Source organism: Columba livia, chromosome 3 (genome assembly GCF_036013475.1).
Source record: "Columba livia isolate bColLiv1 breed racing homer chromosome 3, bColLiv1.pat.W.v2, whole genome shotgun sequence".
Classification (NCBI taxonomy): Eukaryota; Metazoa; Chordata; class Aves; order Columbiformes; family Columbidae; genus Columba; species Columba livia.
Window position 1 is genome coordinate 25,069,836 of NC_088604.1, and position 14,006 is coordinate 25,083,841.

Sequence of the window (14,006 nt, forward strand, 5' to 3'; positions counted from 1 at the left end):
AGTCCCTGGAAGTGTTCAAGGCCAGGTTGGATGGGGCTTTGAACAATCTGGTCTAGCGGAAGGTGTCCCTGTCCATGGCAGGGGGATTGGACTTGATGATCTTTGAAGGTCCCTTCCAACTCAAACCATTCTCTGATTCTGTCAGTATATAGGAACGGGAAGACACCAGAATCTATGGAAAGGCCACCAGTCCTGATTTGACTCTTGTACCTAAACTGTTTATCTGTATATTCATATCACATCTGCAGCCTAGTCCACATTTCTACTTTCTACCTATTGTCTCTTGATTCTGAGGCTCACAAACTTTAGTGCCAAAGTAGTATGCCAGGATGAGGGCTGTGCAGCATGCCAACTTTTGCAGCTTCTTCAGCAATGCTGATAAATCTGCCTCTTCGAGGAGAATTTAAGTTTTCCATCCCTCTATTTATCTCTCTTCCAGGCTGAAGAGACAGACTGAACTTATTCTAGGCAGCTAATTAAGGTAGGCTAAGTCATCTGACGAAACTCTGGTTTTGCTGAGCTCCAGAGAAGGATACAAGAGTGGCAGCTCTCTCTTGCATACCCTAATCTAAGGTCTGAGACTATGTCTTCTAAATCAGTTGGCAGCATTTTGCATATCTACCCCTATAATTATCATAACGGTGGAGGAAAACATTCGTATTCTGCCCCCATCCTGGCTTTCAGCCAAAGCTATGTAAAAATCCCATGAAATAACATGCACTTGCGTTAAAGTATGTAAAAGGTTGTTAAATAGATAGTGGTTTACTAAACTGCCTTGGGTTACTGGAAGAAGTATAGTAATTCAAATAATGTGGTATATTTTAAAAAATACACATACTGTAGTAGAAAAGGACAGTATAATATAGTCACTGAAGATACTAGATGATATATTTTGAAGGTTAGAAATGGGTATCTGTGTCTTCTGGGCAAAATTCCATTCTAAGCAATAAATACATGATACCTTCTTTCTTGTGCTTAGGAATTGGGCAAATTATATCAGTTGTTTCTTTCGGTAACTTATAGTGGGATGCACATTATTAAGTTTGTTCATAAACAGCAACAAAAAAAGGAGCAGTAACGAGATAATTGTCTTTTAAAGAAACACCGTTCTAAACCCCAGTCTCTCTGCAAATGTTTCTAAGATATTTTAAAACTTTTGCTATTATGTTTTGTATGTCAAGTGGGTATGCAAACAAAAAAGACTGGAAACTGTCGACTCAAGCATCTCCAGGCTCATTTCCTATATGTGCATTTGAAGAAAAAGCAAAATAAAGCACTTGATGTGAATAATTAATGGAGAAAGTCTCCCAATTTGCTGTTTGGACCAGTCAAAAAAAGTTTATGATCATATTAATAACAAACAAAGCACATGAAAATATATCTTGAATACTAGCAAGAGCTTGGTTCAGTAAAACAAGCCTTTGTTTGTCACATTTTACACTGATAACATCTTGGAAATGGAGAGCTCTCAGCTTCCATTTTGTCTTGTAGATCTGTACAAGAAAATCTCTAGTCCTCTTTGTTGATTTTGTACAATTCCATACCTGTATCACCAATTTGGTATTCGTGGAATGATGCAGAAATAGTCTTTACAACATAATTTTTAAACACATGCAAAAGTGTCATTTCAAATCCATTCACAGAAATTTACCTGAAGAAGATATAACAATAAACTGCATAGTCAGATCATTTAAAGTAGTATGGAAACTTTATCTGATAACATGTACTAATCTGAAAGTTAAAAAGCATTTTCTTTTGGATCCTGCCAGTATTCTTTTGCTTAGCAAATACATAGTTGATAGAGAGAAACAAGCATTTTTCACAATAAGTGAAAACAGATGCATTTCTTAGGAAAGGAATGCAGCTCTTGATTCAGAGTCAGAATCATCTCTTGCGTACTTCAAAATCCAACAGAGTACAAGATATTTGTCCTTGTCCATTGTGTGCAGATGTTTTTGGATGATGGCATGTCAGAATATCTTTTTGTATTTGAGATATGAAGTTAAATGTGAGTATGACAATAATTATAACCTTTCTTTGGTAATTGCTCATCAAAAATTATGAGCGTTCATTCCCAGACATCTTAAAACACCTGATTGTATTGAGCTTAGAGAAGAAATACTGACAAAGAGTTTTAGGCTTCCAGAATAATATGACAAGGAGAACCTAATCTGAGTTCAGAGTATCCAAAGATACCACGTCTCGTATCACCAAAGTGCCCCCCACCCAGTCTGCTGGGATGGGTCAGGATTGAAGGTCTTGTCTTAGGCTTAAATGTTGACTCCTGGTACAGACTTTTATTTTCTAGTCTTTTGATCTACTGATAAACTACAAACAGGTTACCTATATTCCATATGCTATAATCAATTTCATTATTCATTGTTTTCAAATGTTTATAACAGGAAAGACTAAGAAAGTATGACCCATTTCTTTTACACTATTGATTTGAACAAAGTCATATTTCTAGAATCATAAGATCTAGTTTATGTACTAAGAAGTAAATTCAAGTTAGCATTCAGTTATTTCAATGTGTTAATACCTGAAAAAATGCAGTTCCTTGAGTAGAAGTGCCATGATCCAAATGGTAAAGCTGCCATTAATTCAGATAGAGATTTGTTTAATTGTGAAATGTGGGGCAACTGCCTGTCTTCTAGGAATATCTGAAAATCTGATGTTGTTTTTTATATTAAAAGAAAAATCCAATGTCTAGTAGCCAACATACATGTCTGCATTTACAATTTCCAGTCTTGTATTTCAGCTGTACACCCATCTGCTATCCTCTCAAATTAATTGAAAATCTTATTATTGAGAGGTTTGTTCTCCTTGCCCACATATTCATTTAAAAAAAAAAAAAAAATCTTACACTTCCATATACAAATTGATCACAAGGTAGGGAAAGTCAAAGAAGAAAGTTCATTTCAGGTATATTGCTGTGCAGTTGATCTAGGGTTTTGGCTTTTGCTCAACAGCAAAGCTTACTGGCTTACTGCTAACCACTGGATTAGATGGAATAGTGGTTTGTTCTAGTGTGTCGTCTGAACGCTTAAACATAATCTACTTTTGAAAAGACAATTCCAGTTTTATGTATGGTATGTATAGTAGTGGCATAGAGCATTAACACAGTTCAGACCTAAAAAATGTGTTTGCTTGAAGCAGCAATCTGTAGCAATTGTAGAACAGAGTCTTCTGCTCCCTATGCAGGAGCAGATCAGAAGAGAACCTGGACCTGCTTAACTCAGTTTCTTCCCATTGTGTTTGTCCATTAAGCAGATGAAGCGCACACTTCCCATGCTGTTCCATTCATACAGCCTCGTGTTCATTCAGAAACAGAATGTTTCCCTTAGTTGATGGATTAAAGGCAGGAGGGGAGGAGGAGGGTAAAAATGTTTGGGGATGCGTAATACTTCAGGAATTACGTTTAAAGGTTAATTCACGCTAAAAGTTTGTAATGTATTTTTTTTACACAACTTCAAAACAGGTAATGCCTCTTAAAGTTCTTAAAAAAGGAAGACCTAAAGCAGCTTTTGTGCAGTTTCTGAGAAGTTAATGTTAGGTTATTTTTAAAGTCAATCTTATACTTTCAATACAGTATAAAACCAACTTTTTTGCCATGCCTTGTCTAATCTAGTCTTATATTTTGGTAAGTTGAAATACTAACCTAGGAATGTGTATTAGTGACCTTAAAAAAACAGCAAGTAAACTCTGTGAACAACTTAAAAGGTTATTGTTTGCTTTTCATCTTCACTTGCAGACCAGGTGTCTCTAGCAAAGCAAATCTGAGGAAAAGCTACTTTTGTTGGAGTCTCTTTGTGAACAAAACAGATGACATAAAGAGCAGGTGTTAAAATAGTGAAAAAGGCAAACAGCCGTTATGTTACAGGATGTTTAGCTGTGGGACAGCTAGAAAAAAAATCAGGCTATTCTACAGTATCTCATTTAGAAATCTTTGCTGAAATAAAAGTAACATTTCTCTGTCTTGTAAAACAAAATCTGCCTTCTGATCCCCCAAACAATGGGTTAGATATACTTATCCTATTCCTCTTGTAACTCATTTCCCAGGGACTGACAGGAACAAAAGCACAGTTTTTACTAAATAAGGATGCTGGAATTTGCTTACTGGTTTCTGTTTACCTGATGCCACTTATGATACTGTGTTTGCCTTCTTAAGTGGCATTTAGCACTGGAGTCCTGTGTGTGATTTTACTATTTATGTTAGGAAATTGCTCAGCAGCTGAGTAGATTAGACTGTTTTACTTTGTGTGTTTTTCATCCTGCATTGCACATCTGTTAATGTTGGTCTTAACGTGACAATAGTGAGCATTGTAAATTAATAAGTAGAAAGGTAAGTAAGTGTGGAGGGAAGTATGTTTGCCTGTGAGATTAAAAAAACAAAAGCTACTGAGCGGACATTATTTGGATGTCTAAATTAAGCATCCTAAACCCATAGACAGATTTAGAGACCCACACTGCAGCAGCCTTCAAGTGTATTCATTTTGGATTTAAGTTTCAAGGTTCATTTTCAGGTAGATGAAAATACTGTGCTTTCTGCTTTGAAGCGTAACTTCTTTTCTTACACACACAAATTGTTTAGCAGGTTCCTTTGACTGTATCATGCTAGTTCTTTAACTTTGTAACTGATGAGAGAAGTGAACCCTAATGCAAAATTATTTTATAATCATATAAGCTTAGAATAAAGAATTGGCTACTTATTGTAGAGAATTATGAATTCTCTCCATTTGCAACAAATATTTCTTTCTTTATGAAAAAAAAAACCCTTTATGACATCACTTGAACACTTACTTGGAGACACCATGTCAACTGCTCAGTTAAGCCCTCAAAATATTTATGGCTTAGAAGACAGGCGTCTTGGTATGAGACGTAAACACACCAATGTAATATGTAATTAAACTATATTATGACACTTTTTCAGGAACCAATGAAATAAAGGTTTATTAAATCAAAATGTAACAAACTATACAGCATTTAGAATCAAATGAGGTTCTACAAAAAGATGGAATAGTGATCAGGTTTATTGTCCAGTAATGTTAAGAACCTATGCAGTATACATGTTTTTCTCTTGTTTCTGGTATATTTTTACCAATGTTGCCACTTTGGCAATAAATAAGTAATTTTCCCTTGCAATGTAGTTGCATTAAAGGAAAGCTGTAACACCTTTCCCAGATCATTTTTCCCTTCAGTGTTGTACATTTGAATGGAAATGTTACAGGATGCGAAGGATATCCGCTAATGAACTTTCTTGAAATTCTGTCACTTCACTGGGCTAGTTTCATTGCAAGTCAGACTTGCAGTCCTTGCTTAGAATTACAATTCTTTATCAACGTGGCTCACACGTTAGTTTCTGCATTCAAGTTTTGAAGTCACGCTTCAAAAACAAAATTCAAAGCTGCCTTGGATAAAGGTACATTCTATATTCTTAAATAGAGACAAAATAGGCCTTGTCAGTAGATTATAAATTAGTAGCTGGTTCTTTCATGTCAGAAATCTTAGACATGCTCGCAGCCTGCCTGCATATGTAATTACTATTTGTCCAAGCAACTCAAATGTAATGACAAACTTTAAAGCATGAGCTCTGCAGAACAGTGCAGTTCTCTGTTCCTTTCTCATCTGTAAAATTATGTTCTTAGACTTCAAAAGTACTTTTTGATTGAAAGGTAATTCAGAAGTTTAGTTTAGATAGTGCATGTTGTGAATTTAGAAACTGTCAGAAAAAAAAAAAAAAACAACACACACACACAATGCAATAGATAACAGGATGTTGTAAACAAGATTTTTATAATAGAAACTACATTCCCCTACCTTCATTAGCCACTGAGTGTTGTTTTCCATGATGTTTTCGAGTAGTTGCAGTCTTTGAACTGAATCGTCATAATCTAAAGGTGCATCCCTTTGCACCGCATTGGACACGTAAGAAGTGGAAGATCTGCAGTTGTCCGTCTCCGGCAGAAGGAAGGTGTAGCTGCAGGACCCGTGCTGGACCTGGTACTGCTTCTTGCCTGTCTCCATGCTCTTACCAAAGGAGCTGTATCCTGAAGCTAAGAAAACACTGCAGCCCCAACAGAAGTATACAGTCAGCTGCATTTTAATTCCTGCGGTAACCCAGCAAACCTCGAGTGCTGGAGTTGTGCTAAGCGAGAGCCCAGACCTAGTTAACCTGCGCTTAAACGGAGTGCTCAGCTGCCATGTGCCTCCGGAATGAGGGCTGGGCTTCTGTACTGTCCCAGTTGCGAACTAGAAACGTGCCGCCCTCTCCGCAGCCGCCGCTCCGGAGCTGTCAGATGCGCGGAGCGAATGCGGTCCCGCACAGCCGGGGAAGCGGCCCCTCGCTCCGCAAGCCCAGCGGCTCCCTCCGGCCTGGGGACCCGAATCGATCACGCTCCGTCCCTTATATGATAAGTTGATAGGAGCAGGCAGACATGTGGAGCGGGCCTGCTCCTCCTCCCTCCCGGCTTCGCCAGCACCGTCCTGCGGGGGGGTTCGCAGAGCGGGCTGGAGGCGGGGGGAGCGCTGGTCCGAGCGCGGAGCGGGAGGAAACCCCGGGGAGGAGCCGGCAGCAACAGGACCCCTGCGAATTCCTGCAGCATGGCTCTAATTAAGACTTTCCTAGACAGAGCAATCAGTTCCGATAGCCTGCAACTATGCTTGTAAATTATTTGTGGTGGTAATCATTTTTAAGCACTGTCCAAAAAAAAAAAAGTTCCAGGCCTTGTTTGTTCTGCTTTAATATTTTTTTTTAATGCACTGAACTAAGATGCAATTGTGTTTGTGTTTAATGCATTGTATAATTACAGAGAAAGGCACTGTCCTAAGCATACAAAAGCATGCTTGGGCATGTCCTTGCAAAGAGAACAAGAGAGGGGTTTTAATTAAAAGTTTTCAGTTGAACACGGACATTGTATTTTACTGAATCTCTGAGATGAATACTTATTTTTAGTCATGTCTTTGAAGAGTTAAGTGTTTGTGGGCCTTTTTAAAAATGCTTTTTTTATTTGTCTGTATTAAATGGCTAACTTGGGAAGTGCTAATGTTAACAAGAGTTGCAAATCACAAGTGAGCTGGGATATCTGCAGAGGCGATGGCAGGAAGGGCTCACAAGTGGCATGGCTGACAGCAGCTATCCTGGCAGCTCCCGCTAGCCCAATTCTGTGCCCTCCGAAGTGGGAAATACCTGTAATAGGTGAGGGAAACTCTAAGAAAGTAAGTATTTGAAATGTATGTGTAAGAGTAAAAAGGGGTTTTCCCCTCCTTCCCACTCCCATGTTCTCTGCAGGGATCAGTGATCTTGAAAAAGCAGAAAATTACTAAGCAACTTACCAAACTCTGAGAAAGAGTTAATTCCACTGAAATTTTGGAAAAGGTTACTTCTCTGTTTTAGAAAACGTCTTTTTGAAACAGGTACAATAGTATACTGACTCCTGAAGACAAACTGCCTGAGAGTTTTGCTAGGTCTGGACCTGGAAGCTATAGATTTTTCTTAATTAAAATAAACAAAGGGAATGCCATGCTAGTCAAACTAACATGAATTACAGAGTGAAGTTTCTCTTACATGAGAAAAATCCCAGAGTGCCTTGGGATCTCTTAGGACAGACTTTTTTATACTACTTGTTATATTTCATACAGTGTATTAATGTGGTCTTTACTTTTTGAATCACGGAAGTTGTGTTCAGGGGTTGTCAAAAATAGTTGTAGCAGCTATAATACATACCTTACATTGTTGGAGGCTGTTGGGATTTCTTTACATAATACATAGTTATCTCTGGAGAGGAAAATCACTAGAATTAAATTCAGAAAGGCTCAGATTATACTTGGACTGTGATTTGGGGAACCACTTTGATAGATATCCTGTGGAGTGTTCATCTGTCTAGCCAGTGGAAATGGAGGAATATGGTTGGAACATACGGTTGGGATACAGTCAAGATTATTTTCTTCCAAATGTATATATTTGGAAGGTTTGGCCTATAAATTAAGCATTCTCCATCCCTTCAACTTTGTGTTCAAATGGCAAAGCAAATTAATGTGACAGCTACCTGCATTGTTAATGAAGTCTCAAAAGCTTTCTCTTTAGTGATTTCTGCTTTTCAATATATTGCAGTCTGTGAAAGAATGCTTAATTCCATATGAATAACAGCCCTTTGCAAGGTAGTTGGGAAACCTACTATTATGAAAAGAGGACAGAGGATTAGATTTATACACTAGACTGTGTGAAGCGTTTCTAGGTATCTAACCAGACATTTATATTCAATATTTTCTTTTCTTCGAATATTTTTTTAGATTTGCTAAGTTAAATGAGAATTTCCTATTCTGACTTGTACTCATCCTTAAACTGGTCTGCTCCCATATCTAGTCCAAAGAGTACAGGGCCCTCAATAGAGCAGTGCTGAAAATAAGAATGCTCCAGCCTTGAAAGGATCTCCCTCTTAAATGACAAGAAACTGGAAGGTAATCTTAATTTTTCTCAGTATATTTTCATGCGTTTTTTAATCCTTTAGATGTTAAAGAGAAAGATGAGACTGACCAGTGTAATCTTTCAGGGGTTTTGTTTTTTATTATTAGACATCTACTCAAGGGACTCCACATATATAAAAGACAAGATTTAATGGATGCTGAGAATCCATTAGACAGGATTTCCATGACAGGCTTGATTAAATCGACAGGTTTTGAATTGCTATGAAGCTTGCCATCGGTATGCCACACTGGTGAGTCAAATCACCAACGTATTCTGGCAGCTCAGTTTTGTAGGGCTTTTGAGGAGAGACTGGAGTGTCTCTAAATGTTTGAACTGGAGCCTGTTTTCCGTTAGGAAAGGCTGATTTGTGACCCTGAGAGGCCCTTGAGCCGTAATGGGGCCAGGACAAAGCTGAACTTGGAGGCTGCCTCACAGGGCTTGCTGTATCTTGGACCTCCACTAGGGAGAACTGTGGTTGTATGAATACTGGAAAGAGAATCTAGTTCCCCCTTTACTGCTTTTTTGGCTGGGTTTGGTTTTTTGTGGGGTGGGCTTTTTGTATTGTTTTCGTCTTAGTTTTTTTGAATGAATAAATTAATGAATGAATGGCCAGTTGCTATGGCAGCTCTCAGTAGTTCAGGGAAAAGGTATGGTAAGTGCAGGTATTATTCTGAGAAGTGACAACAAATTACTAATGGAAGACCCTTACCAGCACTGCAGGTACCACCAATTAGCTACTCAGCTCTTGCAGTAACACCCTGAGGTTCACCGTGGTAATGTTTTCCTCAACTTTTCCTTGATACTTCCAGGCCATAGGGGCAATAACTGGAATACAACCCCCAACACACACACGTAACTGAGGGACGGTTTTGCTGTTTCACCATCTGGGTCCAACAGACTCATATTGCTTTAATGAAGTGCTCTTTCCCACTGCCCAAGAAAGTTAGTGCGCATTCACCTTGCCAACAAAATAAATATACATCCCTTTAACCCTTCAGTACAGGATAGTGCCGTATTTGGTGCATCTTTTGGAGGATTTGCTTGTGATCCTTCACCCTTTTTATCCCTTTGGGAGCAGCTTTCCCAGCTGTGGAGGAGGAAGTGGTCTTCTCTGCCTCCCCAGAGTCAAAGCCAGTCAGAGTTCAGAGGGAAAGAAAGTAGTAACAGCTAAATTTAGAAAACTGGTGTGAAAAGTAAGGCAAGTTAAATACATTTTTGTCCTTGAAAACTGAGGAGGAGGAAGGAAGATGCCTGAATACAGCCTTTTTACTGAGCCTCGGAGGCATAATAACAAGTCTGCTTGCAGGACAGGGCAGGGCTTATTCCAGAAAAGCTGAATGACAGAGTAGATCTGTCTCCCGTCAGTTATGAGAAGGAACATCTCATTGTTAGGCATGATGAAGTAGGAAGGAATGTAAATAATTTGGCATGGAATCTTATATATGCCAGTATCAAATTGAATAAAAAGTTGTGATTCAGACCAGTTGCTTCCTCTCGGTGTTTTTTTCATGTTCATCGTCTCTTCATCTTTTATTCCTGCTGTCAATATGGAGTTGTACATTTGATCTGCAAGCTGAAATATAGCTACTCAGCCTTTGATTTCCTGCTTGCTTTATAGCTGAGTGTATACAGTATTTGACATAAAACAGCAAATAGTGGCTTGGTATATTTAAAGTACAAATTAGATCCTTCCCTTTTTAGAAAGAAGATACCCACTTTACAGAACTCACCTTATAAGAAGAGCTGAAATGTACATTTTGCTAAAACTAAACATTTAGAACATTTTGCCAGATGTGTTGCAGGCAATTTCCTTTCCTGGGAAACAGTAAATCCCCTTACTCAGCCAGTCCTGTTTTTATTCCATACAGCATATGACAAAGCTGCCTTGAGAGAGATGCCTGAATACCACTATCTTTCCAATTATCATTTTACATACAGCTGCACAGCTTCTGTTTGACAGGCAAATACAGAGATATTGTGAGATGTCCGATAGAAAAGGAAGCATAAAAGTTTTTGAGTAATGTAAGAAAATTGTAACAAGTTGGCTTGGCTCTAGCCTGTTATCTGCAGACCTTGCCACCTAAAACTTTCAAGAAGTTGATTTAGTAGATAAGTTCTCATTTCAGCAGGTTGTTGGGGTTTTTTTTAGCAAGGCAAAAATATGTAAAGAAATATGTGCAAAATAAAGGCAGAACAATATAAAATGTCGGTTTTCTTGCTGCATTCTTTTAGGGAAATTTGACCCACATATACAAATGAAAATGCTGTAGTGTGAGAATATGGAACTTCAAAATCAAATCTGAGATGAAAAATTGTCTGAAATTTGGAGTAAACTAATGAAATATTTTATATATTCCTGGTATTTACATGCCTCACATTTTGACACTCAGTGTTAAGGCCCCACCTTCAGTTCCTAGTACTTCAATATTTAATTAGCATAGTTTATGGTATTATAGTTCCATTTGCTGGCTTCAAAATATTTTATTTCACTGGGAGTATTTTAGCATGTTTCTAAGGAACAAATGTCAACAAGGACAAGACTCAAGAACTCATAACTTAAAAAACAGGGAACAGGACCTTGGACCCTACTAGATTTTTAGTTTATTGAAAATCTTATGTTTTGAGATCTTCTACCCTTCTTTGAAAGAGATGAGTGCCAAATTATTATGTTTTCTGATAAGCCAAAACAAATTGTTTTCATCAAGACCCGTAGTTAACTTCTTTAGCACTTCTAAAATTAGTGAAAATCACTTCTCCTTTCCCCACCATTTGCTTATTATCCTTTTTATTTGGTCTGAACTTCTTCACCTCTCCATCAATCTCTCATAACTTCTACAACATCTCAGGATTCCCCTCACTTTCTCAGCTGCAGCTTATTTCTAATCACTCAGAACATCTACTGTAACATCTTGTGAATTCATAGTCTTCTTTATATTCTGTCTCTGATGTTTCCTAACATCTCCTTCGAGTGCCCTTCCTTTCAAGAGAGGGCTTTTACCCAGGAATTCTCATATTGTACTTTTGCTGAAGGGACAAGAGATCAATAATCTGATCCACTGAAAATTTCAGTTACCACTCTGTCTTGGTGACTCAGTCTGTTCCCATCTTGCCTTGGAACACCCAATCCATCATTTCAGTACATGGTATTTTTTTGTAGTTGTCACACCGTTAGTGGAAGAAAACGTGGCCAAAAATCAGACTATATCTTCCCCGGAAATGCTTGCATTCCCTTTTTCTCTTTCACAATCGATACTGCCACCCTTCTTCAATGCATTTAAATGTATAATCTGCAAGTTATGTTTATATCCCTTTGTTTCTTTGGTGTTTTATTCTCTCCTTTTTTGATGCTATGTTTTCATTAATCTCTCTAAGAATGCTATGCTGATCCTCACCATCAACATGTTTAACTTTGTAACATATTCTGTCTAGCTTCTCCATAACATTCGAAATGTGACTTGTTCGTGAAGTTTATTATGTTACTTATGCCTCTTAGTAAATTACATTCAACTTTGCTTTCATACGAATTGTCATACAACTTTCAGAGTTTCATGCAAGTAGACTGTCTGCTTAATTGCTTCTAACTGATTTTCATTTTTGGCAGCTCTAAATTCAGTACCTCTTCTACCAAATATGTCAGCTTCATTGGTCACTTGGCAGGCACTGACTAGATTGGCTTTCTTGAACTGTCTTGGTTATACTTGGAATCTCTTTTCTCAGTTAATGTCACATTTCACTTGATCATATTTTCCACTTATAGACTTATTTTGACATCCCATTTTTGTTATATAACATCTGCTAAAGGACATTTTGGCTGATATTATATTAACATTAAAAGAAAAAAAATATTTTATATATACATACATATATATGTATATGCGTAGTATGTTGTAGATGCCACTGTACCTAAAACATAGTTGGTCTTGTTAATTTAGATCAGGACTTTGTGGTATCACATCTTGAGCAACAATGATAACATGAATTACTGTCTTTGAAATTCCTGTCATTATCACTTCCACATTCCAAAACCTTCTTAAAATACAAAATGCTTCTTAGTTTTTACTGTTTCATTAGTTTTATAGTGATTTCCTTTATCAATCCAAATTTTCAAGGGGTATTTGAAGTTGAATACACAAATATCTGTAAAACTGTAAACTGTGTCAGTAACATATGCAGATATCTAAGAAGATTCTTACAATGCATTAGTGAATTTCCTATTTGTAGGCCAGATGGTAGTTTCTTTCGCTGTGAGCATTTTCTAATAATGACTGTTATTGAAAGATGAATCATCCATGTGCAGAGGTAGGAAGTGAGTCCCAGGATTATGAAGAATAGTTGCTATACGTCCTTCCTCCGGCTGTAGTGCACCAAGTCTGTGCTCATTCTCTTCAGAGTTACGTGATGACAGCAAACTTTAGCTGGTAACAAGTGCAGTTACACCTTAAACTGAAATAGCATGAGTTCAAAATTAACATGGAAATTACAGTTAATGTTAAGGGTCTTACAACTGGACTGCTGAATATCTTTGACAGTGTCAAGTGCTGTGCCTTGTCTATCTCCCATACTGGGTAAAACATAATATAGCACTTGTTTAAACAGGTTACCATCAATTAGAAATGGAATGAAATAACTTGCTTGCTAATGTGTAGCAACTAGCTCTAGTAAGACCTTTAAAACCTATTTATAAAAATTATTTCCATAGCCCATGCATATTTACTCTGTTATTGAATTATATGTGAAAAAAATTAACAGATATTCTTACTTTATATGCTTGTACACTGTTTACGTGCTTTTTGAAAAATATCCTTTTAATTAGAGTTTTGCGCTTTTGGATAATTTAAACCTAAAATCTTTATGTAAGTTTTTCACTTTTGTTGTGTCATGTGAACATTGTGTTAGATCGATGTGAAAAGGCAGCAGACTGTGAAAGAATCCAGAAGGCTTTTGGAAAATGAGAAGTCTGCCTTACTGACATCTTAAAGAAAAATGCATATGCCATTTGTTCAAAGGAATGTGTTTTTAAAATGTCTAAGCAGTTGACAGTAATCTAGCCTTACAAATAACCTCAGTCATTGTGATTTAAACCCTTCCTCTTGTAAGCAGTCATTCAGGTTAGCGGAAGGGTCTCTCATCTGGTAATAGCACACTTATTTGATAATAACAGCGTGTCATACTTCCGAAGAGCATGTTCAAGTTAAGAATCTGAATTCAAAGATAAACTGATGTCAAAGAGAGAATGAAAAGGAAGTGAGAAACTGTGTAAGAGGAATAAACAAAGCTTTCAGAGAGACAGAGGACATTTATGGCAACAGTAAGGTACTTAGTTCCTGACATCTGTTTCCCTCAAGAAAAAAAATACAGTACATAAGCTAACCTTTTCATGGAGAGTGCAAGAAAAATATTTGCAGCATATTTTTGTACATTCATATTTGTTGAGTTGTGTTGTGGATGTGCAGTTTGAAAAGGACAGAGCAACTGCAAACTATTTTTGCACTCCTTAAATATCAATCTTTGCTTTTTTCAATACTAATAAAGATAGTTCAGT

At 37.4% G+C, this 14,006-nt stretch overlaps 2 protein-coding genes across 7 annotated transcripts in view; one reads left to right on the plus strand and one right to left on the minus strand.

Moving 5' to 3' along the window:
- The window catches only part of ANGPT2 (angiopoietin 2), a 41,477-nt gene extending 34,895 nt beyond the window's left edge, over positions 1-6,582 (minus strand). The window contains exon 1 of one of the 4 annotated variants that reach the window (XM_005506794.3): positions 5,818-6,582. In XM_005506794.3, coding sequence (XP_005506851.1) covers positions 5,818-6,099 — 282 coding nt within the window. In that variant the 5' untranslated portion in view covers positions 6,100-6,582. The remainder of the gene's footprint in view (positions 1-5,817) is intronic. The other 3 variants (XM_005506793.3, XM_065056063.1, XM_005506796.3) reach the window with 3 other exon arrangements.
- The window catches only part of MCPH1 (microcephalin 1), a 126,893-nt gene that overhangs the window by 83,474 nt on the left and 29,413 nt on the right, over positions 1-14,006 (plus strand). The window lies entirely within an intron of this gene.